At 38.2% G+C, this 26,878-nt stretch overlaps 1 protein-coding gene and 2 non-coding genes across 3 annotated transcripts in view; all 3 read right to left on the reverse strand.

Annotated features, from left to right (window-relative positions):
* Positions 1-375: 375 nt before the first annotated feature.
* WDR43 (WD repeat domain 43) overlaps positions 376-26,878 on the reverse strand; it is a 54,479-nt gene continuing 27,976 nt past the window's right edge. Inside the window, exons 7-18 of the mRNA XM_003262679.3 lie at positions 25,612-25,676; positions 23,445-23,616; positions 22,055-22,141; positions 20,902-21,033; positions 18,904-19,035; positions 12,740-12,826; positions 11,404-11,435; positions 10,346-10,409; positions 7,017-7,130; positions 6,213-6,282; positions 2,103-2,152; positions 376-2,002 (exon numbers count right to left, since the gene is read on the reverse strand). Coding sequence (XP_003262727.1) covers positions 1,820-2,002; positions 2,103-2,152; positions 6,213-6,282; positions 7,017-7,130; positions 10,346-10,409; positions 11,404-11,435; positions 12,740-12,826; positions 18,904-19,035; positions 20,902-21,033; positions 22,055-22,141; positions 23,445-23,616; positions 25,612-25,676 — 1,188 coding nt within the window. The 3' untranslated portion in view covers positions 376-1,819. The remainder of the gene's footprint in view (positions 2,003-2,102; positions 2,153-6,212; positions 6,283-7,016; positions 7,131-10,345; positions 10,410-11,403; positions 11,436-12,739; positions 12,827-18,903; positions 19,036-20,901; positions 21,034-22,054; positions 22,142-23,444; positions 23,617-25,611; positions 25,677-26,878) is intronic.
* On the reverse strand, positions 20,542-20,619 carry LOC115831626. The gene has a single exon (XR_004027150.1). It is a non-coding gene; the product is annotated as a small nucleolar RNA SNORD53/SNORD92 (small nucleolar RNA).
* LOC115831625 lies at positions 21,458-21,535 on the reverse strand. Its single transcript, XR_004027149.1, has one exon. It is a non-coding gene; the product is annotated as a small nucleolar RNA SNORD53/SNORD92 (small nucleolar RNA).

Consider the following 26,878-nt stretch of genomic DNA (forward strand, 5'->3'; position numbering starts at 1 on the left):
ATATGGTTGTCATCATTTACTTCTTTAGGCAGAGTCAGGTATAAGGGAAATCGGACTCATAAGCCAAGTGTTGGTTACCAATAAAGGAATGAATTTATCAGCACAGGCCTCTTTCTTTATTGTCACTACAGCCCTGGGTTGTGAAGTCACAACCCAGCCAAGTGGGAATGCATGAAGAATCAACCAGCTATAGCTGACACTAGACTAACACAAATGTCTTGGTTCTTTCACTTCGTTGCAAATTCTAGGTTATCCACAAGCTTTGAAAGCATTTACCTATTTAATGCCAGGGGAGCAAAATTGCTTTTTAAAAACCTTCACACCACAAGCCCAAACATGTGGCTGTATTCCTCTACATATACCACAAGACAAGCACTGGGTAAAGATGAATATTTATTCACTTTACAAAGAGAATGGTATTAAATTGCCATAAACAGCTCCATTTATAGACAAATATAACTGTACATTACACCAGCAGCTGGTTCAAACTTGCTTTCCCAAGATGCTTATATGGCTCTGGCTCTTAAGTTGAGCACACGAATCTCTGTTCTGTCACTGGTATTAAAAAGTCCCTCAAAGATAATGGTTTTGTTTTACATATTCACAGGTGGGAAAAAATAAATCCATCTGCCCAGCCCTTTCTTAAGAGGTGAGCTTCCATCTGCATGTCCCCTAGTGAGCACTAAGCCAATATCGGCTCATTCTTTAAAAAAAAAAAAAAAAAAAAAAAAAAAAAAACTACTGATAATTTGCAAAGGCTTTTGTAGCACACCAAAATATTTATACATACATAAAAAATCTTGAGTGAGATTTACCATTTTAAAGGTAAACAGATACCCTAACACTGCCAAGAGTAGGTAATGAAAAGGAAGAAAAACATTAAATTATTTAATTATAAAAATATTTTCTTTGGAAAAAAATTCCAACAAGGTTATCATTAATATCTAAAACCAAAGAGAAAAAATAAACAATTGTTCTTTCATCCATTAGTAATTTAAATAAAAATGGAAACCTCTTCAAAAGCAGCTATAACTGAATTTTTTTAAAAGTTTCAGGTAATGAGCACTTCTAACCTATATACTGATGATTCTTTACAAGTAATTTGCAGTCAAGAAAAATCCTTAACATGGCTAATCCTTAACATGATTTTTAATGATCATAATTTTTGTTTTGTTTTAAAAAAATACTTCACATGACAGCTTAAAAAATAAGTGGTTATTCTGGGGAAGCACTCCAAATATTCAATCTGACTCAAGTCAGATTATCACAGCTAATAGACAAGCTAGGGATACTGATAATTTTTTTTAATTACCATCATTTTTACTCCAGTTTGTAGTTATCCCTTCATATTTTATGAAAATGTACCAAATTAAATGTACTAAATTAAAAAATTTTTCACTAGTGCTGCTTTGCATCTGGATTTGATGAAAGATACCAACCTGAGATAAGAGCTGACTTCTTCACAACAGTCCAGTTCTTGAACTCCTATGGGAAAGGTCTTTATCTGCACTTGTCAATTCTTGATATAACCAATCATACTAGGATATTATATTATAAAAATATACCATATATTGGACACTGATGTCAGTACATTGCAGAAAATGTGTCTATATACTGTGTAAAGTTTATTAACATTTGAATGAAACACTCTTATTTACACAGTCAAGTCTGGTGTGCTCAGGACAGCAAAGTGGCATGGGATCCACTGCTGTGAATTTGGAAATGTGCAGCGGTCCTTGGCATCCTGGCACAGAGGCAGCCCTCACCACTGGGCAAGGTGAGCCAGTTTATATAGTTTGACCGGCTTGCTTTGCTGTCTTCATTCTTCTTCACTTTCATTTTCAGGATCTAAGTCAGAATCTCCATTTAATTCTTTTTCACTTGCTGTATCTCTGTCCTCACCATTTTCTTCATCTTTTCCTTCGGCATCCTCATCTTCCTCTTCATCAACATCCTCATCTTTTTCACTTTCACTCTCCTCCTCATCTTCATCCCAATTATCCTAGTCGAAATACCAACAAGGAAAGCATTCATGAAGGCCTCATTCTTACAGAGTATGAGGATATAAAGGCCGATGTATATACAGGGAAGAAATCACTCACTTCAGAATCCTTATCTGCTATTTCATCGTCAGACTCCTCTTCAGAAGATTCTGTAAGGGGAGAAAGAACCCAGCCTTAATTTTAGAACAAAACAGAGGGTATAGCCTGGAAATTAAACAGAACCAGATTCCTGAATTTACTTTTAGAAATATTATTTATATTTAGCAATCATACAACTAAGAAATAACATTAATTTTTTTTTTTTTTTTTTGCAGGCTGGAGTGCAGTGGAGCAACCTTGGCTCACTGCAGCCTCTGCCTCCCGGGTTCAAGCCTCAGGCTCCTGCCTCAGCCTCCTGAATAGCCACCACACCCAGCTAATTTTTGGTAGAGACGGGGTTTCGCCATGTTGCCCAGGCTGATCTCGAACTCCTGGACTCAAAGGATCCACTCATGTCTGCCTCCCAAAGTGCTGGGATTACAGACATGAGCCACCACACCTGGCTAATTTATTCTTACATGTATAAAAGTATATTCACTATATTGTTCCTTCAAGATCTCACCAGTCCAAACCAACTAGCCAAAGCCTTACAAAAATCTCATCTTTAAATACTAAGCCATATCAGGGCCACCAAATAGCCCCAGTGGATGAGGAAAAATTCAACACAGAAAAGCTGGCTTATAAATGAAATGGAAGAATTAGCATTATTTTTTAACCCATAAAGTATTAATGATGAAATATTAGCAACTGATATATTAGATGTATGATTGGTGGGGGGAAAACACGCAAACGTTAAAACAAAAATTAACACAGCTAGATTATTTTCTAAGCACTAAGGAAGACATCTCACAATGGAGAGGAAAAAACTGTGAACATGCACAATGTGGTTCTTGGTGTGACGCAGTATGAATGATCAGCATTGATGCAACCCCTCCAAAAATAAAATCTAATCAAACCTTTAGACCTCACATCCAGTTTAAAGGAACTGTAGCTTAGAGGAGCAAATTAAAAGAAACCAAAGGAAGCAAATCCACAACCATAAGGTGGGGCATTCTGTGAAATACACTTCCCAGTCTCTTCACCAAGGCCATGTCATGAAAAAGGGAGTTCTTAAAGACTAAAAAGAGACTTCAGCAACACAGTAGCCAGATTCAACCCCATGATGCAAAACTCGAGTCTAGTTTGGGAAAAACAGCTTTAAAGGATATTTTATGGATAACTGGAGAAAGACGAAGATAAAGTGGGCATTGGATAAAACTAAGGAATTGATTTCATTAGGTGTGCTAATGTTATCCAATAATACAGAATGAGATTCCTATTTTTTTAAGATACTCTAACATTCTTCTTCTTCTATCTACTTTTTCTTAAGAAAATAAGTCATTATCTCCAGATGTTCCCTTACATGCCCATCTCCCTAAGCCCATTCCCCAAAAGAAATCACCACTGTGAGCTTCTCATCCCCCAGTATGTTGTTATAACATATACATCATACTACCCATGAATTACACAGGTACATATTCACGAAAGACATATGCAGCAGCTCCCCCAATATGCGTTCCTTTTCCCCAGTTTCAGTTTCCCCTGGCAACTGCGGTCCAAAAATATTAAATGGAAAACGTAACAAATCAAGGATCCCTAAGTTTTAAATTGCGCCTTGTTACGTGCAGCGTGATGAAGTGCCGTGCTATCTGGCTCCGCCTGGCCGGAGAGGTAAACCATCCCTTTGTCCAGCTTCGCTGTCTACACTAACCACCCGTTAGTCGTTTAGTAGCCACCTCAGTTACCAAATCGAATGTTGCAGTATCGCGGAGATTATGTTCAGGCCACCCTTATTTTGCTTACTAATACAATTACACGATGCTACACAGAAGGTATCATTTTTTGACTTGGTTTCGTAATCAAACTTATGCATGTTAACTCGACCTCAACTCCAGGCACTCTCACTAATGTAGTGGTATGCTAAAGGAATAAATCATTTTAAACATGCTCCCACTAATGAAGAATTATGTTGTTTACAAGTCTTTTTCTTAATTATAAAGGCTGCAATGAACACACTTACATAATCTCTTTACATATATGTTTTAAAACTATGTTGTCAAGCCTTTTAGCCTTAAAATGCTTTCATATTCTTAAAAAACTGAGGGCTCCAAAAAGTTTTTATGTGGGAAAAGTCTACCTATATTTATCACATTCAAATTCAATTTTTAAATTTAAGAATATTTAATCTGTTTACAAATGCCCATCCATTACATGTTAACACAAATCATGTTTTAATGAAAAATGGTATTTCTGTGCTCTCTTCGGCAGCACATACACTAAAATTGAAAAATGGAATTTCCAAAACAATAACAAATTCTAAGTAGAGTGGCACTGTTATAAACTTCTCATATTTGCTTCTCCATTCTATTTTTTGGATATGTTGTTTTACTTGAACTATATGAAGGAAATCTAGCCTCCCACAGATGACTGACTGAAAAGTTGAGGACATCATGAGCCACTCAAAGAGTTCTGGGCATCCCCACAGGTCCTCTGTTCATACTTGGAGAAGTATTGGTCATTGGGATACACACAAGCACTCTGGCATCACTTTGGGACTGCCCTTGATGAATGGAAGGATATGCAAATTGTCAACTTTGAGATTATAAAGTTGCTCTCTAAAAAGAATGCACACATACTCCCACCACAGCATGAGTTCCCATTTCCCAAATCATGACCAACACCTGACCATTTTCACTCTTTCAAATTTATCCATTTCTCACAATATGCAATGTGATGTGTGATGTGATAATGGTAAAATTTTTTGTTCCATATAAATTATCAGTGTTTCTAACAACTTACTGAGCAGGCTATCTTCTCCACAATGATACAATACATACCATCAATAAACACACCAAGAGTCCACAGAGCTACGGGTTTTTCACCGGTAGCTATGCCAATCTACTGGTCTGGCTGTCTATTATTGCACATTAACTCTGTAACCCTACACTTCTATAATCAATTTGCTACTCAGGATATTTGAGGATGATCTAAAATGTTCCCTTTTTGACATTTCCAGGTTTTGTTATCAAGATTATACTTGGCTCATAAAATGACTAAATTGCTAGTACATGACAAAAAGGACAGCCCAGTGTTGTGGGTCATGCTTCTATTCCCAGCACTTTGGGAAGCTGACGCGAGAAGACCGTTTTTGAGGCCACAGATCAGCTTGGGCAACAAAGAGACCTCATCTCTACCTTTAAAAAAAAAAATTAGCCAGGCATGGTGGCTCAACAGTCCCAGCTACTCTAGAGGCTGAAGCAGGAGGCTTGCTTGAGTGTAAGAGTTTGAGGCTGCAGTGAGCTATGATCGACCTCGAGCCACTGCACTCCAGCCTGAGCAACAGAGAGACTCTGCAAAAAAAAAAAAAAAAAAGAAAAGATTTGTTATTTGAAGCCCTGATCAAATAACCTTCAAAATATCTGGGCATATCTTGTGAGAAGTTTTATAAAGTCAATTTTAGAGCTACTGGCTTTTTCAAACTTTTTATTTCTTTTAAAGTCAATTTTGGTCATTAATGTTTCCTTAAAAATTAACTATACCACCTAGATTGTTTAATGTATTTACACTAAGTTTGTTCATATAATGTTCTTCTATTTAAATCTTTTCCATAGCTGGCCAGGCATGGTGGCTCACACCTGTAATCCAAGCATGTTGGGATCACTTGAGCCCAGGAGTTTGAGACCGTCCTGGGCAACATAGTGAAGCTCTGTCTTTACAAAAAAAATACCAAAGTTGGCCGGGCATGGTGGTGCACGCCTGTAGTCCCAGCTACTCAGGAGGCTGAGACAGGAAGATTGCATTGAGCCCAGGAGGTCGAGGATGCAGCAAGCTGCGATCACGGCACTGCACTACAACTAGGCGACAGACTGAGACTGTCTTAAAAAAAAAAAAAAAGAAAGAAAAGAAAAAAATGTCTTCCATAACTAATGCCCTTTGTCACTGTATTATACTTGTGCCTTTTCTTTTCTTATCTGATGAATCACAGATTTTTGCCACAGACTTGCCTATTTTAATTAGAAGAAGCTTGCCAAAGAAGATCTTACGCTGATGTTTTCAAAAAGATAACAGAACTCAGTCACTGAAAACTGAATGTTATAACTCTAGACTCCATCCCATGCCCCCAGTCTTTACCTTCTTCATACACCAACTTTGCCTTCTGTCCAGGGGAAGTTGCTCCCATTGTTTTCTCTGATGCTGTTACCTGGAAGAAGATAAAGTACTGTTCTGAAGTAGAGTGTACACATATCCCAAGTATCACAACCACCAGCATACCCAACCTTCCCCACTGCTTGCTGCTAACTCACCCTCCACCACCATAATGGAGGACCTTCATACAATACAGAGCAAAAAAATCCATCAAATACAAGAGGGAAAGAATTACTCTGTAAAGCTGAAAAACTCTGAGGTGATTAGAATATCTTTCTGTGCCAAAATTTTAACTGTATAAATATCCTATAACTTACTAACTGTATAACAATTCAAACACAATGGTGAGAAAAAGATTTGGGTAAAAGTTGAAATAGGCACAACTAAACTTTCTTACTGTCAAATTGATAAGCTTTCCAAGTTAAAGACTAGATCCTGATTAATTTCTTACTGGAATACGGAGCTCTCAGCCAGGCGTGGTGGGTCACGCCTGTAATTCCAGCATTTTGGGAGGTCAAGGTGGTAGGATCCCTTGAGCCTAGGAGTTCAAAACCAGCCTGGGCAATGCCATCTCTACAAAAATTTTAAAAATTAGCCAGGCATGGTGGTGCATCCATGTAGTCCCAGCTACTCAGGAGGCACTTGAGCGAGGCTGCAGTGAGCTATGATCACACTACCACAGTGCAGCCTGAGCGACAGAGCAAGACCCTGTCTCAAAATGATCCTTATTCCTCTCTCCATTCCTACCATATCCAAAAGTTTTAGCCCAGAACAATATGATTTACTCACTTGTGTAATTAGAAGAATAAGCTTTCCATGAAGGTGTGAAAGTTTCTGAAAAGTTTTGACTCTGCTTTCCATTAACTGGTAGAGTGTCCCCAGCTGGGGTACCAGGTCAGGCAGCTAGAGAAAAAAATTATCATTTGGCACTATTAACATATTAGAGATGACAAACATGCAAATCATGCTCAGCTATGCCTCAGTATTTAGCCACTGCACCACACACATCTGCTTACAAGTACTTCCAGTGGCACTGGCTACTTGCAACACAGGCTAACAACATCATGAATTTTCACAGAAGACCCTCAATGTCCTAAGAGGAAAAAATAATACTTATTAAAAAAAAAATGATACAAGGGCAACAGAGTGAAACTGCAAGGTGGCACTTTTCTGTATTGATCAAATTATTTCAGATAAGGCCAATATCCAATATAAAGTAGACAGGAAATTAAAAATGCCTCTACCACATTATCTCCAGGCTAAAGAGGCTTTCCTCTGAATCTTATCCTCTGATGCTAGCATATTATCTACCCTTACTGTAAGGCCCCAAAGAGGTAGAGAAGCCTTTTCCCAGCTCCCAGAGACCAGTAGAACAAAGTACAAAGTTGACCTTTTGCATTTTAAATATACTTCCTGTTAATAAGTCCTCTGAAGCATATTTAAAAAATGAAAGTAGGACATTCTCTTTTTTGCTCCCATGTTGCTCTCATTGGAGTCTTTGTATTGAGAATATAGCTGTTATATCTGGAACACAACACGACTGATAAAGGTCCGGCTCCTCCAGGTTCGTTAAGGAATAAAACAATGGTAATTTGCCTTTCTCATAAAATCTTAAAGTCCCCTTGCTCTCTCTGCTTTCACATAGATGATCATTTTTAACATTATGAAAGGAAACCATGATGGCCATAATTCTTCTATCCTAGATCACCTATAAAAAGCAACTGGAAAAATTTAAATGCCTCTTTTTAAAGGAAGCCATTTGGAAGTCCAGAACAAGGCTCTAGAAGACCTGTCCCACTGCCTTCAAATACCTGCCTCTGGTTAATTTTCCTCCCATCTCTGGGCTCTAAGAACAATGCTGGCAGCTGGGCACGGTGGCTCATGCCTGTAATCCCAGCACTTTGGGAGGCTGAGGCGGGCAGATCACCTGAGGTCGGGGGTTCGAGACCAGCCTGACCAACATGGAGAAACCCCATCTCTACTAAAAATACAAAAATTAGCCAGGCATGGTGGCACATGCCTGTAATCCCAGCTACTCGGGAGGCTGAGGCAGGAGAATCATTTGAACCCAGGAGGCGGAGGTTGCAGTGAGCCAAGATCATGCCATTGCACTCCAGCCTGGGCAACAAGAGCGAAACTCCGTCTCAAGAAAAAAAAAAAAAAAAAAAAAAAGAACAACACTGGCTTCCCCACTTCACCCCCAACCCCCAGGATATTCTATGTGTCCCTGTAGCACTACAGAAAAAGGGACTCCACTTTTTTTTTTTTTTTTTGAGTCGGAGTCTCGCTCCATCCCCCAGGCTGGAGTGCAGTGCCACGAACTCTGCTCACTGCAAGCTCCGTCCCCCGGGTTCACGCCATTCTCCTACCTCAGCCTCCTGAGTAGCTGGGACTACAGGCACCTGCCACCACACCCGGCTAATTTTTTGTATTTTTAGTACAGACGGGGTTTCACCATGTTGGCCAGGATGGTCTCGATCTCCTGACCTCGTGATCCACCCACCTCGGCCTTCCGAAGTGCTGGGATTACAGGCGTGAGCCACCACGCCCTGCCGGGACTCCACTCTTTACCTCTGATTAGCCTTTACCTGCACTCCTATTTCTGATACTTTAGTAAAAAAGTGTTTCATTCAAATGTTAACTTTAAACAGCGGACAGACACAAAAATTAGTAAAGCAAGGTTTAAGGTCACTGCATTCCAATTTATCACCTCCCTTTTGTGTCCCTGTTCAGACTATGAGCTCCAAGAAGATGGGGACCAGAGTGTTTTGTACATTGCTGAATCCCCATGCCTGGCATAGCCCTTGGCTTAGAGAAGGCACTTAAAAATATCTGCAAAGGAAGGAAGAAATGAAAGAAAAGCGAGGAAAACCATGGTTTCCTCGATAACTGCTACGGGCTGAGGGGCCCTCCCTATACCATTCTTTGGTCTGTTCTGCCATGACCTTGAATGTTACACCACGACTATTCTGGTTATACCTCAGGAGTTGATTCCAGAAAAGATTTCACTACAAGGTCTCCTGGGTCTCTCCTCACTTCTAAGCAAGTAACTGAGGCCACATTAGTGTTGCCCCATTTGCCATCCAGATTCCTAAGATCTGACATCTGCTGGGATCATTCATGCAATTGCAATGCCCCTCAGCCACCCTCTCACCAGTGATCCCAGGCCACCTCCCAAGCCTCCTGCAGGCTGGGACACCCAGGATCCATCCCTACTGTTGTTTGTCTTGACCCCATTCCAGCATCTTAGCGAGTTATCCCCAAACACACAAAGAACAAACTGCTGACCTCAAAGCAGATTAACCAAGTTTTCCCTAATTCAAGCCACTAAAGGCAAAGGAGTCAGTGACAGAGAACAAGGGACTGTGACAAGGCAGGAGTTGGGTGAGACTGTGTTAAGAAGAGCTACAGTTTAAAGAACAATTCAGGATTTTTTTCAACTGTGCACTAAAAACTTAAAACTTAATGTAAAGCACTAGATAAAGAAAAAAAATTGAATACTTTTATTTCCAGCTTAAAATATAATGGATGTAATGATGTGGCAAAGAACCCAACTCATATTATGAATACAATTTTTTTTTCTGGTGTTGCTTTCCCTCTCCTATTTGCATAGCTAATCCAGAGCTGACAGCAGCACCAGCAAATTGTCAGGTAGTAAATATTTATTTATGTTACTGTTACCATTAACTACATTTTATCCTCCTGCGGCAAGGCAGGACAGACGCATTAGCGTATGTAAAAACATTTAAAACCTGCCGTGTGCGTGTGTGTGTGTGTGTGTGTGTGTGTGTGTGTGTGTGTATAACATCTAAATCCTAGTATCTCATTATATAACTTTTCTCCTTTCTGTATTTGTAAAGATCTCTATAGAATACATGTTAATTCTTACATCTGGCGGACGGAGTGGGAAAGGCCAATTTATAAAAAGCCACAGCAGTGACATCATGAAAGGGCTCATGTCATTGCATCTGGGGTAACACAAAATCTCTAAAGGAAGCATCTAACAGCTGAAGGATAGATGGGGAAAAGATGGTTTTGTTCAGCCATACTTGTCAAGTTTACAATCCTTATCAAAGCCAAACTATTCATACTCGGCAACAGAAGCTGAAAAGACTCACCGTGGACAGGTATGATGCATGAACTGTTAACACACATTTTAGCCACTGAACCATTAGCACAGCACTGGAAAAAAAAAAAATCCAAGTAAACTAATGTTCACAAACTCAAAAGTAAATTCAACTGAGCTATGAGAAAAACCCAGACAGACAAGTGAAGATCTATAAATGTTGCTCTGTGAAAATGACTATAATAAATATATCACTGTGTATATATCACTTTCCGTTTTTTCTTTCAGATTATCTGAGATCTGTGTCATAGATCTTGGGCAGGGATTGGGGGCCACATCAGAAAACAGGACAAAAACCCCTTCCTCTAAAACAGTTCAAGAATAAAACCCATGCTTTACTTCATAATTAACTGATACGAGGGCCGTAATCTTCATCCAAATTGAGTTCGACTGGTTTTGCATTTTATGTTAACGATAAACATAAAAACCTATTCTGTCAAGAATAGCAAAGTCCTCCATTAACATTAAAAGGCAAATATAGACCAAAAATGTGCAAAAAACAGTCATAATTAATGAATTATTTAGCTTTCCTCTTTTGTGAGCTCAGAAGGCTAATGCACCCCAAGAGAAAAAAAATTTTTTAAAGAAAAACTACGTATTTTACTATCTAGATACTGATGATAATATACTATAAGCTTGGGATCTTTAATATGTCATCTTATTTAAATGTTTGATCAGATTATCAAGAAAAAAGACATATTTTAGTCTTTTAGCTAAAACATTATTTTTACAGAGTCTTAAGCACCTATCAGAGGTTCGGCAGGTACTATAAGCAGCAATTCTATGATATCAACACTAAGTTATTAAATAAAATAAGACTAATAATTTAAATGACCTGCTAATAAAGCTAAAGTACCAATTTAGGAGTTTTCCAAAAGAAAACTACAAAAAAACGCTAAGAATAAGAATCATTCAACTTAAAATAAGGGAGGTGGCGAGGGGCTAATATTTGACACTTAAAGAGTTCTATTAGTTAGAAATCAGAACCACCTAATATTTAATTTCATGCTGTCAGACAACACTGTTTTTAAGTTACCTGTTTAATCTTACCTATTAGGATGTCCTTGTAACCTCTTTGTAAGCTAAGGGAGAGAAACACACAATTAACAACAGCACTTCAGAGGCAACCAATGCTGGCAATTCCTATGATACGATGACAATATTGAGAAATTATTATTCTAATAAGTAGTCCATTTTAAACCAGCATCATACAGTCTATGAATATATTCCCATAATCAGAGTAATCAGCTGATAAAAGTCTAGGATAGGACTTATATGAAGGAATGTCCAGAACTGGCAAATCCATAGACAGAAAATAGCTTAGTGATTGCCAGCAACTAGGGAGAAGGAAGAATGGAGAGTGACTGCTAACAGATACAGGATTTCTTTTTGGGGTGACAATTGCACAACTTGCAAACATACTGAAAAACACTAAAATGTATACTTTAAAAGAGTTAAATTTTATGCTATGTGAACTGTATCTCAATTTTTAAAATACAAAGAAAAAAATCAAGGTTAGGCAAATTTTTATAGTAGGCAGTATTACAAAAACATATGACCACCCTTTTCTATATAAGACACTGCTTTTTTAAGTACAGAGTTTTCCCTTACCAATAACGGTACACCAGCCCACACTGTTAATACCGTAACTATACTTGCAAAATACTTCAGCAGCATGTTAGACAAATGGAATCCAGGTATAATTTCTAATTACAAAGAATACAGTCTATTTTTAGGCCTAATTTTTAAAAATTTATACCCACTCTTGTAGGGCAAGTTTCAGTGAAATTACGTATACTTGTTTTTTTAAGATGGGGTCTTGCTATGTTGCCCAGGCTAGAGTGTAGTGGCTATTTAAAGGTACAATCATAGCGCATTACAGTCTTAACTCCTGGGCTCAAGCAGTCCTCCCACCTCCAATTCCACATTGCCAGTCACAGAGATTAACAACCAATCTGTGATTAAGAAAATCAATACATATAAAAATGGTTTCAGTGTTAGGTTAAGGTACCTCACAGGACATAATGGGAAAAACGAAAATGAGAATTTGGGAGCTTTATGTTGAGGTGTTTACAACAATTATTCCCATGTAGATGACATCCTGTGCATACAGCATTCTGTGCCACAAGTTCCAAGTGCCTCCAGGTAAACAGACACACAATAGCCATTAGCAGAATAAAGGTAAAACTGCCAATGACATTTCCTTTCATTGCCCCAGGAATTAATTTCACTTTTTTTTTTTTTTTGTCTAAAGTACTTTCCTCCATCCATTACTCACTCTAAATGCCATGTGTCCTCACGTATTACAAATCCATTTCTCTAACTACTGAATTTTCCATTTAACTCATGGCATTAGGACGCTAAAATGAAAAAAGCAGTCAGTTACCTCTTGTAACAACGGAATAACAGTATGCAGGGGCATCCTTAATACAGTCTTCTTTATAAGGTTTACATTCCTAGTTTGAAGTACTTTCTGTGAGAAAATAAAAAGATTAAGATGAGCATACTCACAAACCAAGGACATCACAGAAAAAAAAAAGTCTGTAAAAATGAATTCTTTAAATCATTTAAGACCAAGGCAATAAACTACAAACTGAACTTAGCAAAAATAAAGGTTGGAAGGCCGGGCGCAGTGGCTCAAGCCTGTAATCCCAGCACTTTGGGAGGCCGAGGCGGGCAGATCACGAGGTCAGGAGATCGAGACCATCCTGGCTAACACGGTGGAACCCCGTCTCTACTAAAAATACAAAAAAATTAGCCGGGCGTGTTGGCGGGCGCCTGTAGTCCCAGCTACTCGGAGAGGCTGAGGCAGGAGAAGGGCGTGAACCCGGGAGGCGGAGCTTGCAGTGAGCCGAGATTGCGCCACTGCACTCTAGCCTGGGGGACAGAGCAAGACTCCGTCTCAAAAAAAAAAAAAAAAAAAAAAGGTTGGAGGGACTGAATGGAGTATGTTATATTACGTTTTGTGCTTAACAGACAAGCACAGTCTTTGGGTATCAGTAAATTTACTTCATTACTGAAGTAATTTTACTTCTTTGTGTTTTATTAAAACATCTCTAGACATTTGAATACAGACATATGCCACTTTAGAGATGTTCCCAAACCTCCATTTTATGAAATTTGGGCTGTATCCACCCTAGAGTGAGCAAAACAGTAAAATTACTTAGCAAGAAATCCTTTTAAATTAGGTGTCAACATTTTGGTAAAATTTTACGCCAATCAAAAGATGACATAATGAGAGCTTGAATCAAAACTCTTTAAGGGCACATCTATGGTAAAGACCCAGTCTCCACACTGGGTTACAGCAAAGGACACAGAGCAGATCAGTTCTGGTCCTGCCCCTTAGAAGCACATCTTCTGGGACAGGTTGTTCAACTTCTTCAAGCCCCACATGTTTTACAGAAGTAGAAGGTGAAAATTAGGGTCCTTTTGAAAGGGTTTAGTCCCAGAGAGTCTTCCTAATGGTGTATGTATTTTTTGGTGATGGTTGTTGCTATAAATATGCTCAGAATAGAAACAGCAGTGGCACCAAAAGGCAAAAACAGAGAAAGTTAGTTTCCAACCTATTAATGTATTTATTTGAAACGGGGGCCTCATTCTGCTGCCTGGGCTGGAGTGCAGTGCCATGATCACAGCTCACTGCAGCTTTGCCCTCCCGGTCTCAGTAATTAGTAATGATTTTCTAATTTAAAATAAGCAAATAAAAATACGTTATCCCAAGCTAAGTGAAATGATAATAAACAGAGGAGTCAGCCTCATTAATTTCTGTCAAGCATGTATGTAAAGAAACAAACCTATAAGCCATAGTTATAACTACTAAGAAGGTGGTGTTGAAGACAAGATTTTTCTTTTACAACTTTACTGCAGTACAAATGAAGCATAATAAACACCATATATTTAAAGTGTACTGCTTGATCAGTTTGACATACTCTTTACCCATGAAACAAATACTATGATATGACAAAAATAAACACTGTATCACCCTCGGGTCTCCTTGGTTCCCTTTAAATGTATCCCTCCTGCCACCCCAATTCCCAGGCAGCTACTGAACTATATATTGGTCTGCTTTTCCAGAATTTTTATATAAACAGGAATTTATATTACTTTTTGCATGGCTTCTTTCTCACAGCCTTAGTTTGAGATTCGTGAATACTATTGGTCTATTAATAACACATTACTTATATTGCTAGATAAACAATTTGTTTCCCCATTCACCTGTTAAAGGACATATGTGTTCTTTCCAGTTTGGGGCCATTACAAAGAACATTCATGAGCAAGTCTTTGTATGAACGTATGTGTGTTATTCTCCTGGTAAATATCTAGCAGCAGAATGGCTCCATCATATGGTGGATACATCCTCAATTTTTAATAAACTAATTGTTTTCCAAAGTAGTTATACCATTTACATTCCCACCAGCAACATACTTGAATTTCAGCTGTTCTACATCCTCACCAACAGATGATATTATTGTGTGTCTTTCTCATTTTTATCAACCTATAAGGGGTGTATGCAAGCTTTATTTCATTGTGGTTTTAATTTGCCTTTCTGTGATAATTAATAATGCATAATACCTTTACATGTGCTTACTGGCCATTTGAATTCTATTGTGAAGTGTCTGTTCAAACCTTTACCAATTGCTTTTGAGTCCAGATACAAATCCTTTGTCCAACGTGAGTTGCTAATATTTTGTTCCCAGCCCTCACCTTGTTTTGTTATACTCCTAACACTGTTCTTCCAAGAACAAAAGTTTGTAATTTTGATAAGGTTCAAATGACCAATTTTTTCTTTAACATTTCGTGCATTTTGTGCTATATCTAAGAAATCTTTCCCCACTCTTGTTCACATAGATGTTCTCCTGTTTTTTCCTAGAAGTTTTGTAGTTTTAGGTTTTACAGTCAAGTCTATGGTCTATTTTGCATTGATTTTTGTGTAAGGTGAGATAAAACTGAGATCCATTTTTTTCCAATTGCATGTGGTCTATTTCTGGACTCTGTTTTGGCCCCTTAATCTATATTTATTTTTTCACCAATATCAAACTATCTTGACTACTATAGCTTTATTTTGAAATCAACTGGGTGATTCCTCCAACTTGCTCTTTATTTTACCATTTCTTTGGTTATTCCACGTCCTTTGCATTTCCACATAAATTTTAGGATAGGTTTGTCAGTTTCTACGAAGGTGGCTGACAAGGACTGCTGGAATTTTAATTGAGAATGGATTAAATATATAGATTATTTGGGGAGAATTCTTCACCCCAAAATACAGAATATTCTAACCCACGAACAGGGCTTAGATCTCTATTTACTTAGGTCTTCGTTAACCTCTCTCAACTGTCACAATTTTCAGTGTAGAGACAGTTATCTGTTTTAGATATGCCCTAGGTATTTTTCGGTACTACTATAAATGGAACTGTTAAAAATATTTAACTTAAATGGTTTTTAAAATATTTAAAAGTATCTCCTATGGGTGCCATGAATTACACAAATACGCTTCTCTTTTTGCATAAGCTACACACTAATTCATTGAGTTACATTTCCACCTTCCAAATGCCATTAATCTTAATGTCAGGTTTTCCATGAAAGAGAGTATTAACCTCTTGGAAGCTCCCATGTTGTATCCCTGTCACTGCTAACATTCTTCTTTTGTTCCTATTTTTAATATCCTCATAACCATGTGTCCTCATAAGGCAGCTTTTGGGACGGGGGAAAACGTTTTTAGAAGGAAAAATGTTACTAACCTCTTTCTTTTTAGAGTACAGAATATATAAATGCATAATCTCCTAGGTAATACATTATAAGAACATCCATTCTTTTCTTTTTTAAAAAAGGGTTTATTTGGCTGAGAGTGGTGGCTCACGCCTATAATCCCAGCATTCTGGGAGGCCAAGAGGGGCAGGTGACCGGAGATCAGGAGTCTGAGACCATCCTGGCAAACTCAGTGAGGCCCTGTCTCTACTAAAAATACAATATTATGTGGTGGTGCACACCCATAATCTCAGCTACTTAGGAGGCTGAGGCAGGAGAATCGCTTGAACCTGGGAGGCAGAGGTTGCAGTGAGCTGAGACCGTGCCACTGCACTCCAGCCTGGGCGACAATCAATCAATCAATAGAATAAAAATTTTCTGAAAGGGTTATTCTATGCCAGCACTTTGTGAGGCTGAGGCAGGAGGATTACTTGAGAACAAGACTTTGAAACCAATCTGAGCAACACAGCAGACCCTGTCCCTACCAAAAATATTTTAAAAATTAGCTGGCTATGGTGATACTCAGGAGGCTGAGGTGGGAGGATCACTTGAGCCTAGGAGTTCATGTAGTGAGCTACAATTGCAACATTGCCCTTCCAGCCTGGGTGACAAAGTGAGACCCTGTCTCATTTAAAAAAAAAAAAAAAGGCGGGGGGAAGGGCATGTGTATTTTATGCTCTTTACTAACTTTTCAAGCACACAATTTTTCATCATTCAACCACTTCTCTATTATTTCTAAGTAACCTACACAATTTAAGAAGTGTTTTCATAAACAGCATTTTATTTTCCCTTTCAACAACCTATGACACTTGATGAAAGTTACATATTAACATCTTTGAAATGTTCTCGCAAAAAAAAAGATTTTAAACTGAATCTCTTCTAGCTTATAGATCTAACCAGATCTAGATCTAGATCTTCAAGCTTCTAGATCTAACCTATATAAAGAACAAGATAAACAGAGCAATATGTTAAATGATACCACAGTGATGCAGTATGCAAAATCTTGAACATGGAACTCTCTACTGAGCAAATAACCTAACTTCTCCAAAAAACTAAATTGCAACAGACAGAAGGGGCATACCAACTAAATACAGTGTAGACTCTGTTGGAATCTTGTTTTAAAGAAAGCAAAAATAGGCCGGCACAGTGGCTCATGCCTGTAATCCCAGGACCTTGGGAGGCCAAGGCAGGTGGATCACAAGCTCAGGAGTTCAAGACCAGCCTGGCCAACATGGTGAAACCCCGTCTCTACTAAAAATACAAAACTTAGCTGGGCATGTTGGCACGCGCCTGTAATCCCAGCAACTCGGGAGGCTGAGGCAGGAGAATTGTTTGAACCAGGACCTGGGAGGCAGAGATAGTGAGCCGAGATTGCGCCACTGCACTCCAGCCTGAGCTACAAAGCAAGACTCTGTCTCAAAAAAAAAAAAAAAAAAAAAGCAGAAATAAAAAAAAGTTTGAGACAATCAGGGAAACATAAACACTAACGATATTTGATAATTTTTAAAGAATTACTTTTTTGAGGTACAACAATGGATTATGGTTATTTCTTTAAAGGATGTTTTAAGTTGAATGGGGCACATTTATGGATAAAATTATATGTGATCATCTGAGATTTGCTTCACCATAACTTGGGGAGACAAGTGAGACTATCAACAAATCAACAGTTGATTGGCTAGTATTGATAATTTTTTAAACTAGGTAATGAGTTTGTGATGGTCCACTGTACTATTCTAAATGTTTTGAACTGTTTCTTAATTAAGAAAAAGAAAAAATCTGTACTTGATTCATTTGTACCTACTGAGGAAGGTTTCAAACCATAATTAGTAGGCAATGAGGGCAGTTAAGTTATATTCCATTTCAAAAACACTGTTAATTGTTTTCTACAGATTTTTCACCAAATCTTCACCCAGGTTTCCAAGCCATGGTAAACTAAAATCTACCTCCACAATACACACATTCACAAACTATTTTAAAAGTAATTTTAGGATCAATGTACCCTAAAAAAATGGATCAAATAAAATGAGACACACTATTCATAGGTTATGGATTAAAGTCACATTGACACTCACTGAAATCACAACACTGCTATGAGTCATTACAAATAAATGCATTAGCAAATGTAAACTGCTTTAATCTGATCAGGCAGTACTTGAATCGAACTGTTTTTCACTTAAATGTTCTAGATAGAATGCTGTCAATCTGTAGAATTCAAGAGAATCAAACCGAGTAACTTCATACAAGCAGTCACCAACTTACACAGAAATCATAAATGCCTCCCTTTATACAAAGTTTCTAGTACTTTTACCTCTACATATTTTACAACATAACCCCCAACCCTCGTGAATTTTCCCCCAAACCTCCTACCCATTGCCAAGGTTCCACCTCACTGCCCCCTCTCACGGCCAGGGGGAAATAAGTTTCTGGAATCCAGAGTAAAAACTCAGGAACGCATTTTCCTACAGAAAAAAATATAAATTGTGATCTAGAATGCTGAGTATTATCATTCAGCTACACTATGTTTATAAAGGCTTTTATGAACTAAAGCCTAATAACCTAATAATTCAGAACAGTATTTCTATGAGAAAATGCATTCCAGGTTCAAAATAACTCAATGCAATCCCGTATAGGTTGGTGACTGTCTGTATAATGCCACCAAGTGATACATGTCTGACTAAACTCATAAAACATTACATTCCAAATGGCTCTGTAACATGATGGCTCACAGCTGTGAATGTGCTATGTCAATCATTTTCTAAGAAATATTAACCATGTTAATTTAGTTAAAAATTGCTATATACTTACATTTAGCATTTCAAAATCGTTACTTTCTAAGCCCTGGGTAAGAAGAACTGGAAAGCTATTCGTCTGGAGGTCTTCCTTTCCTTTTTTGTGAGTGTCTATATCCATTGCTCCCAGACGTTCTTCAATGCTAACCTACAGAACAGAAAGGATTGTTAATGTGTTACAAGACTTAAAGTAGTTTGGAGACAAAAAATAAAATAAAATAAAATAAAATAGGATTTACACCTCAACCCTGGAAAACACTAATATGCTCATTCTTATTCCAAGAGAACCTCATTACCATAATGCCGATGTTGGAGACAAACATCTGCAATCCAAGCTTCCAGATTCTAGTGAAAATAACAACTGCCCAAGAAGCACAAGGTTTGAAAACGTTCATTCATAAAAATCCTTCTAAATGAAGATTCAGAAAAGGCAAGGACCTGGCATCTGATTCTAAAACACAAGACGTAAGACCTATTCTCACAGAAGCTTGCCCCACTATAACTATCCCTTGGTGTCACTCTCAGATCTGCAGGAGGAAACAAAATATTATTAAAAGGGCATAAAGAAATGTTATGTTCCCAAAACAATTTGTAAAAAAAGTCTTCCTATTTTTAACAGTGAGCGCCAAATGATTTATTAACTAGAATATGCTACACTATAACCAACTGTCCTTCCTTGATAAATACTTCACATTTATGTGTAAATAAACATGATGCAATTTGCTATACAAAAACTCAACTGTGGTCTGGGTGTGGTGGCTCTCACCTGTAATCCCAGCACTCTGGGAGGCTGAGGCAGGCAGATCACTTGAGCCTAGGTGTTCGAGACCAGCCTGGGCAACATGGCAAAACCCTGTCTCTACAAAAAAATTAGCCGGGCATAGTGGCATGCATCTATGGTCCCAGCTACTCGAGAGGCTGAGGTGGGAGGATCACTTGAGCCCAGGAGGTGGAGGTTGCAGTGAGCCGAGATCAAACCACTGCACCCCAGTCTGGGTGACAGAATGAGACCCTATCTCCAAAAAAACAAACGAACAAAAACAACAACAACAAACACCCTCAATTGTATAGAACTGATTCCTGATTAAATCAAGTCTAACATGTTCTGTCAGCCTCTTGGTTATCAAAAAGAAATTTGTTCTATGACTAACATAGCAAACAGATGTGCTTGGTTTATCCTAACACAAAAAAAGATTAAAAAGGACATGGGGAAATTAAAAAGTTGAAACCAGGCCAAAGAAAGTTGGCACTTTATTTTTAAAGTCAGCTATCATGTAACGGAGGAATAATTTTTATGAACATGTTATGAGCATGTTTTATGAAGCTATGTTATCCCCAGCCCACCACCCAATAAACACATTTAAAATCAGCTAAATTATCCTTCAAAAATTGGACAAAGAAAAAAAAAGAATACAAATTAAAGTAAAATCAGCTAAAGAAACATAGTATTTCTGTAAGAATGAAACAGTTAAAATTCCAGATTCCTTATGTAAGAGGGAAGAATGTGAATGGAAGATAAAAAACAACTCTGCACAGACATGTACAGTAACCACAAAGGATTTTGGGAACTGAGAAAAAAATGAAAATCATAAACACTTACACAGTTATAATGACTATCACTTTTAGAGACCAACTGGCACTTAGTTAGCCAGGACTGCTCAGACAGCCAAGAGAAAAGAGGCATCACTGGAACTCAGCAACATGCGAAACCCAACGATAGTCATCACAGCAAGTCCTGGCTTGACTTACTCCATTTTATGTTACCCAGCTAACTACTAACTAATGGCCAAAACAGCACCCTCTTTAGTTACTGAAGGTTCCATCTTCTCTGTTAAACAAAGATGACAATCTAGAATTATGAAACCTATGATGGTGAAGATAAAAGAGAGCATAACAGGAGAAATCTCAGTAAATTTCTAAAGATTTAACTTTGGCTCTATCCAACACACTTGTTAGAATTTCCCAGTAATTTTAAATCACAAACTCAAATATATGGTCAAAGTGGTTGCATTACCTCATTTCCCCCTGATTTCCTCTTGCTCTCTACTTGCTCGGTTTGTGGAGGAGCGGGTTTGATAGCTGCATGATGACCAGGAATCCCAGGCACCAGAACTTTTGCTTCAGAATTCATCACTGGTGTCCTCACCTGTTCAACAGGAATAGCCAAAGTGTGAAAAAGGAAATCATACCTTAGTCCTTATGTATCCTCAATGAGAAAACAGCTTTTAAAGGACTCCTCTATTGGAAAAATGCAATATAATTAATTTGACATCAATTTAAAATATATTTTAAATTGAATGTTGACAAACTTTTTAAGTGACAATCAGAAAGACTGTGAATTTAAAGCTTACAATACCACATAAGAGTAAAATCCGACTGGCCTGACAGTAGTTGGTTATCAGAACTTATTAAATATTTAGTGTCACTAACGTTGGTATGCAAGCCCCCACTACTAAATTCAACTGGCTTTAAAAAACTACAGATTACATAAGGACACAATGATTTTTAAAAATTTAAAAAGTGAAGTTACACATTTTACAACTACCTCCAGAATTCAATCTCTGCCAGAAATGCTCAGACAGCCAAGAGAAAGGTGTCATCTCTGAAACTCAGCCAGCAGCGAAACCATATGGATGTCATCATAGCATGTCTTGGCTTTCCCTTTCTCACTAAACCACGAAACACGTCCCCTACATGTAGAGACCAAAATGGTGCAAAATGGAGCACCATGATGATGCTCCTATGCTTTTGTGGTATTAAATTCTAGCCCCATGACAGTTTTATGACACCCTGAAATACAGCATTCCTCTCAGCAAAGTAATGCTCCTTTAAGTACTGAGATTGATAAAAACTATCTATTGATAAATATGACATTGATATTTATCCCTACATTCTTCCTGGCCCACATGATCATGCATGGTGGGCAGGGAAGAACCACATCCAAGGTCTTCAACTGCTAGTCTTCTATTCACTCACTCACTCAACAAATCAAGAGTACAATCTTGACATCTAAAACCATAATCCTACAAAATTTATAAGAGAATAAAGATATTAAAGAATAAAAAGATACTCAGTTTAACCATAATACTAAGTAACAGTTCCATTCACCCAAATTCACCCAAAGATATATCCTTTTTCTTAAAACTTCAAATGTGTAATGTACTCACCTTTGTTATAGCTGTTTCTACTTTGGGGGCCCAGCAGTTTGAAATATCTCTTACTAAACACATATGAGGTTCTCTGGAGTTTAAAGCCTGAAAATGTTATTTTTTTTAAAGGGGAAGATGAAAGAAAAAAAAAGACAGTGTCAAACAAAGCAACTGGGAATAAGAACAAAATGAAAAATAAATGACTACTTGTGCATTTTTATAAAATATTAAAAAGTATGGAAGGCTTCCACACTCAATTGTTAACCACAATCACCACTCAGACTGATGGCAGTTAAGAAAAATGGTATAACTCTGAAGACATTGGGTACCAAGGTTTACTTCCCTCAGCTATGAACTGCTTGAATTTTTCACATTTATTTTTTAAAGGTCAACAGAATTTTTAAACGTAACAGGTTTTAAAGAAAACATATCAGTTCATCATCCTTTTAAGAAAGAGTCTGTGCTCAAAATAGTAAATGGTTCTACTCTTAACTCTCCTATTGTCCTTTCCATAAGCAAGTCAAAGGTAGCACTGATGATTAGCAAAATGCATCTGTATCTCCTGACACGCTATTAAGTAGGATCAGGGGAGTCAGATGCAGCAAACCAATAAAGATTTAAAGTGATACATAATTCTATATCCCCATGTAATTAATCAATATTGGGAAAGATGCAAAAAAATAGTCAACAATGGCTGCAACCAGAGAGGGATGGAATTCACATATGGCAAGGAGCCATGTTTACAGCTTAACACTTTTCTCCTTTATTTTTTTTTTTTATTAAACCATATGCATGTATGCTTGTGTGGGCATGTAATATTCCACTCATAGTCTTGCTGAGGATCATACTAAGTAAAAGTATTTTAAATGCAAGCTTAAGAAATAACCTATTGTACATGCTTACGATAACTCACAAGTCTTCACAGAAATGTCTGTAGTAAACAATATTAAATCATTGCACTGCCCATTACATTTCCACTTAGAAAATCCAATGAGTGCTAATACTAAGAGATCCTATTATTAAGATCTGTATCTTCGTAACTAGGCAAAATTCAACATAAGTCATACCTGTACTGACCAACTAGTAAGACACTAGGAACATGTGGCACTGAGCACTTGAAATGTCCAAAATGAGATGTGCTAGAAGTGCAAAATACACACCAGATTTTTAAAACATAGTACCAAGGGAGAGGGCTGATATAAATAACTCAAACAATAACTGACCAGGTGTTAAATTATGTTGGATATAGAGCTCTCAAAATTAAAATAAACCACTCCATGAAGAAATCCTTTAATTAAAAAAGAATATATTATTTATCCTAAAGACCAATGTTGTTATTTTTAAAATCACTCTCTTCCATGGACATAGGGATGCTATATTGCTTTACTCCAGAGTAGCAGCTACGTACCACTCGCTCAATAGTAGGCTGAAACCAACTGCCATATACAAGCAACAATGACATTTTGTCTGAGCAAAAACCAGCAGCTAGAATAGGGATGGGTTTTGGTGTTGATTTCTTGCCTTTCCCAGGTGTTGCTATCTGAATTGTGCAGTTTGAAGTCAAAGGCTTTTTGCAGTACCTAGAAATGGAGGGGGAAATGAGATTAAAGAATTTGAAAAAACGTCTCATACTAACTCTCTGGAACTGACGTCAAGTCATGAAATGTGACCCTCCTCTAGCCTCTATACTGCCATCAAGAGTCACCTGGATCTCTGGAGCATGAGTGCTCCTTTCAAGACCTCACCTACCTCTACCTATGCTCAAAACCTCACCACCAAAATCAGCCTGGAGACCTACTTCCCCCTCTGTCCCATTTTCTCAGGCCCCGCCAAGAAGCCCCAAGCTGCCAAACGTTCTCTTGCCACCCTGTACTTCAGGTCCTGTATGGTTCTGTCCATGCCCTGTTCCAGTCAGTCCCGTCTCCAGTTTCTCCCAACCCCCAAAAGCCTCAGCAAGCCTCTGGAGTGTAGTTCCAGCAGCAAAATTATGTCCTCAATGGCTTCTCTAGGGGCTCTCTTCACATTCTTCCTCTACCCTGGCTTGTCCCTGCAGCACTCCCAACTTGTACCTGTTTTCTCTCCCATATCATTTGTGTCAGGGGCCTTGGACATGATATAAATGAGTTCCCTGTTCTTCACTGACATTTCAAGACAACAGTCTATCCCTTTTTCATCCCTAAAATCTTTTCAATTGTTGTCACCAGATACCAGCTACTGCTCCCTCCTGCCGTCATTCAATGATCTCTGCCACTATCCACATTTCTTAAAGATTTCAGTGGCTTGAGGTCATTACTTCTAACATTACTCTAAATGAATTCCTTTCTTAGTGGTTTCCACACCCAGTGTCCAGATTGGTGGACACTTCAGACACTCTGATCTGTCAACTCCTTTCTCAAATGAACATGCCCCTCACTGTATTTCAGCCACAAACTCCTCACACCCTACACATATTACCACTTATTCTCCACAAGTGTACACCCTGCATAATATCCCAGGTGTAAGCATCTCATGATCCCTATCTTTCCAACTTACTCCTCCTATCATCCTGACTCCACAATTATGTCTAGACCCAGGATTTGGGGTCTCTGCTTTAGCCTTTCGCTCTCTATAGTCTACTCTCAATGAACGACTGTCTTAAAACTCAGGCCAAAGCTCATTGAATCCTCTGCTTGAAATCCTTCAATGGCTTGCCACTGCCCAGGGAGTCCTCACTGTGGCCAGCTACCTTTGGGTCCCACTTCTTCTAAGTCTCAATTATACATTCCAGGTACACACATCCTTCTATAAATAAAAGCTTCAAGAGTTACACAAAAATGTTAATAGTTACCTATAGGAGCAGAACTCAATGGAGGGAGACTCAGGTTTTAAAATCAAGTGTTTGGGCATCCTGGGTGTTTTGAAATGAGCATACACTTTTTTCATAATCTGTTTATATTTAAAAAAATTCCTATACTGGTATTTTTAAAAAAGGGTGCCAACTGACAACAACAGGTTAAAACCATTTTAAAGCTTAACAAAATTTGTGTGCAAAACTGAGTCTCAGACCATGTTTACAGTGTAACGACAAGGTTTGGCAAGTTTTCTGAAAAGGGCAAAATAATAAAAATTTCAGGTTCTCCAGACCACAAATGGTCTCCATTGAATGTGGCCTGCAAGCCAGTTTGCTGACTCCTGGTCTATGACTGCTACACAACCTAACAACAATACTCCCCTCTGTCTATCAAAACAGCAGCACTGGCAAGGGGAAGTAAAGCACGCTCAAAGATAAATAAAACATCATCAAGGTTCACAAGTGAATCTCTCCAACTGAGCCACTTTCTTCTGAAATATATCATTAGAATTATCCAACATGTACTAAGGATACATCATAAAAAGCCACTCTCCTAATCACAAATATATAAATTTGACACCCAGTTTTAACTGGCAATGTATATAGTCATGTGGATAAAGAAAAATGCTTTCAAAATAATCTAGCTGAATAGTAATATGATGCAAAGAATAACCAGGTAGGAGTATGACCAAGTAACAAGTCAGAGAAAGAAACAAATTTCTTACTTGGAAAATTTCTTACTTACCCATTTAATATGTGTTCAAAAAGATGAACTTGACCATCTCTGCAAACAACAGCCAACTTGACAGGCTAAAAGAAAAATGTAACCAACGTATTACAATGGATAACATACTCCAGTCCCCAATCTAACTTACGAAAACTCAGCTCTACTTCCCACCCCATCACATAACCAGGAAAAAAAAAAAGCAAGAATCCATTTAAAAATAATTACCTCTGTCAAAATAACCATTAGTGGTGGTGGTGTCAAGATTCTAGATAGGGGGGAGGGGGGAGGGATAGCATTAGGAGATATACCTAATGCTAAATGACGAGTTAATGGGTGCAGCACTCCAACATGGCACATGTATATATAGGTAACAAACCTGCACATTGTGCACATGTACCCTAAAGCTTAAAGTATAAAAAAAAAAAAGATTCTAGATAAATGTTTCAGCCAAGAAGATAACAGTCAAGGAGAATGAGCCCTCGAAGTTAGATGAACAAAGTTACTACCAAGTGCAAAGGCTGGCAACATGGAGCTGACATGCCCCTCATGCCGGGAATAGAGAAAAAGCCAATTTGCCTGTATGGCTAGGACGGGGTGTTGTAAGACCTCATCACCTCTCTTCCTCCATCCCCTGTCAATGTAAGTGGCCTAAGCTGTCTGGAGACGCCCCTATCCACCTAGAAAGGGATGTTGTAAGTCCTCACCGCCTCTCTCCCTCCATCCACTATCAATGTGAGTGGCCTAGGCTCTCTGCATGCTCCTACCTACCAGACTCTTGCTGTCAGCCTCTCTAAAGCTCATTTTTTAAAGTTCTGGAACTTTCTTAAAGAAAGCTTAAATGAAAGCACTTCCAAAACACTGCTATTCCTACTCTAGCTATAAAGGTAATGAGAGAATTCAGGGAGTAGCCAATACATTGAGAGAAAATGAAATATATGAAGTGTTTTAAGACTAACTTTGCACAACTGTAATATATCAATTAAAAACTAGAAAAAAGAGACTAACTTTCATTGTGAAAACAACTTTGAAAATGTTTAAAATTCTTTACTGGTGTATTTAAAAGTAAGAAGTCTCAGAAAGGAGAGATTTTATTAAAGAAAATTTCATTCTTTCTGAGGTTTAGTGTACATGGCAGTTGTCAGGGGAGGGCCAGACACAATGGCTCAGGCCCGTAATCCCAGCACTTTGGCCGAGGCAGGAGATAGAAGCCTAGAAGTTCGAGCCTAGAAGTTCGAGACCAGACTAGGAAATATAGTGAAACCGCATTTGCACAAAAAATACAATA

This window comes from Nomascus leucogenys, chromosome 19, assembly GCF_006542625.1.
Source record: "Nomascus leucogenys isolate Asia chromosome 19, Asia_NLE_v1, whole genome shotgun sequence".
In the NCBI taxonomy this organism is placed as follows: Eukaryota; Metazoa; Chordata; class Mammalia; order Primates; family Hylobatidae; genus Nomascus; species Nomascus leucogenys.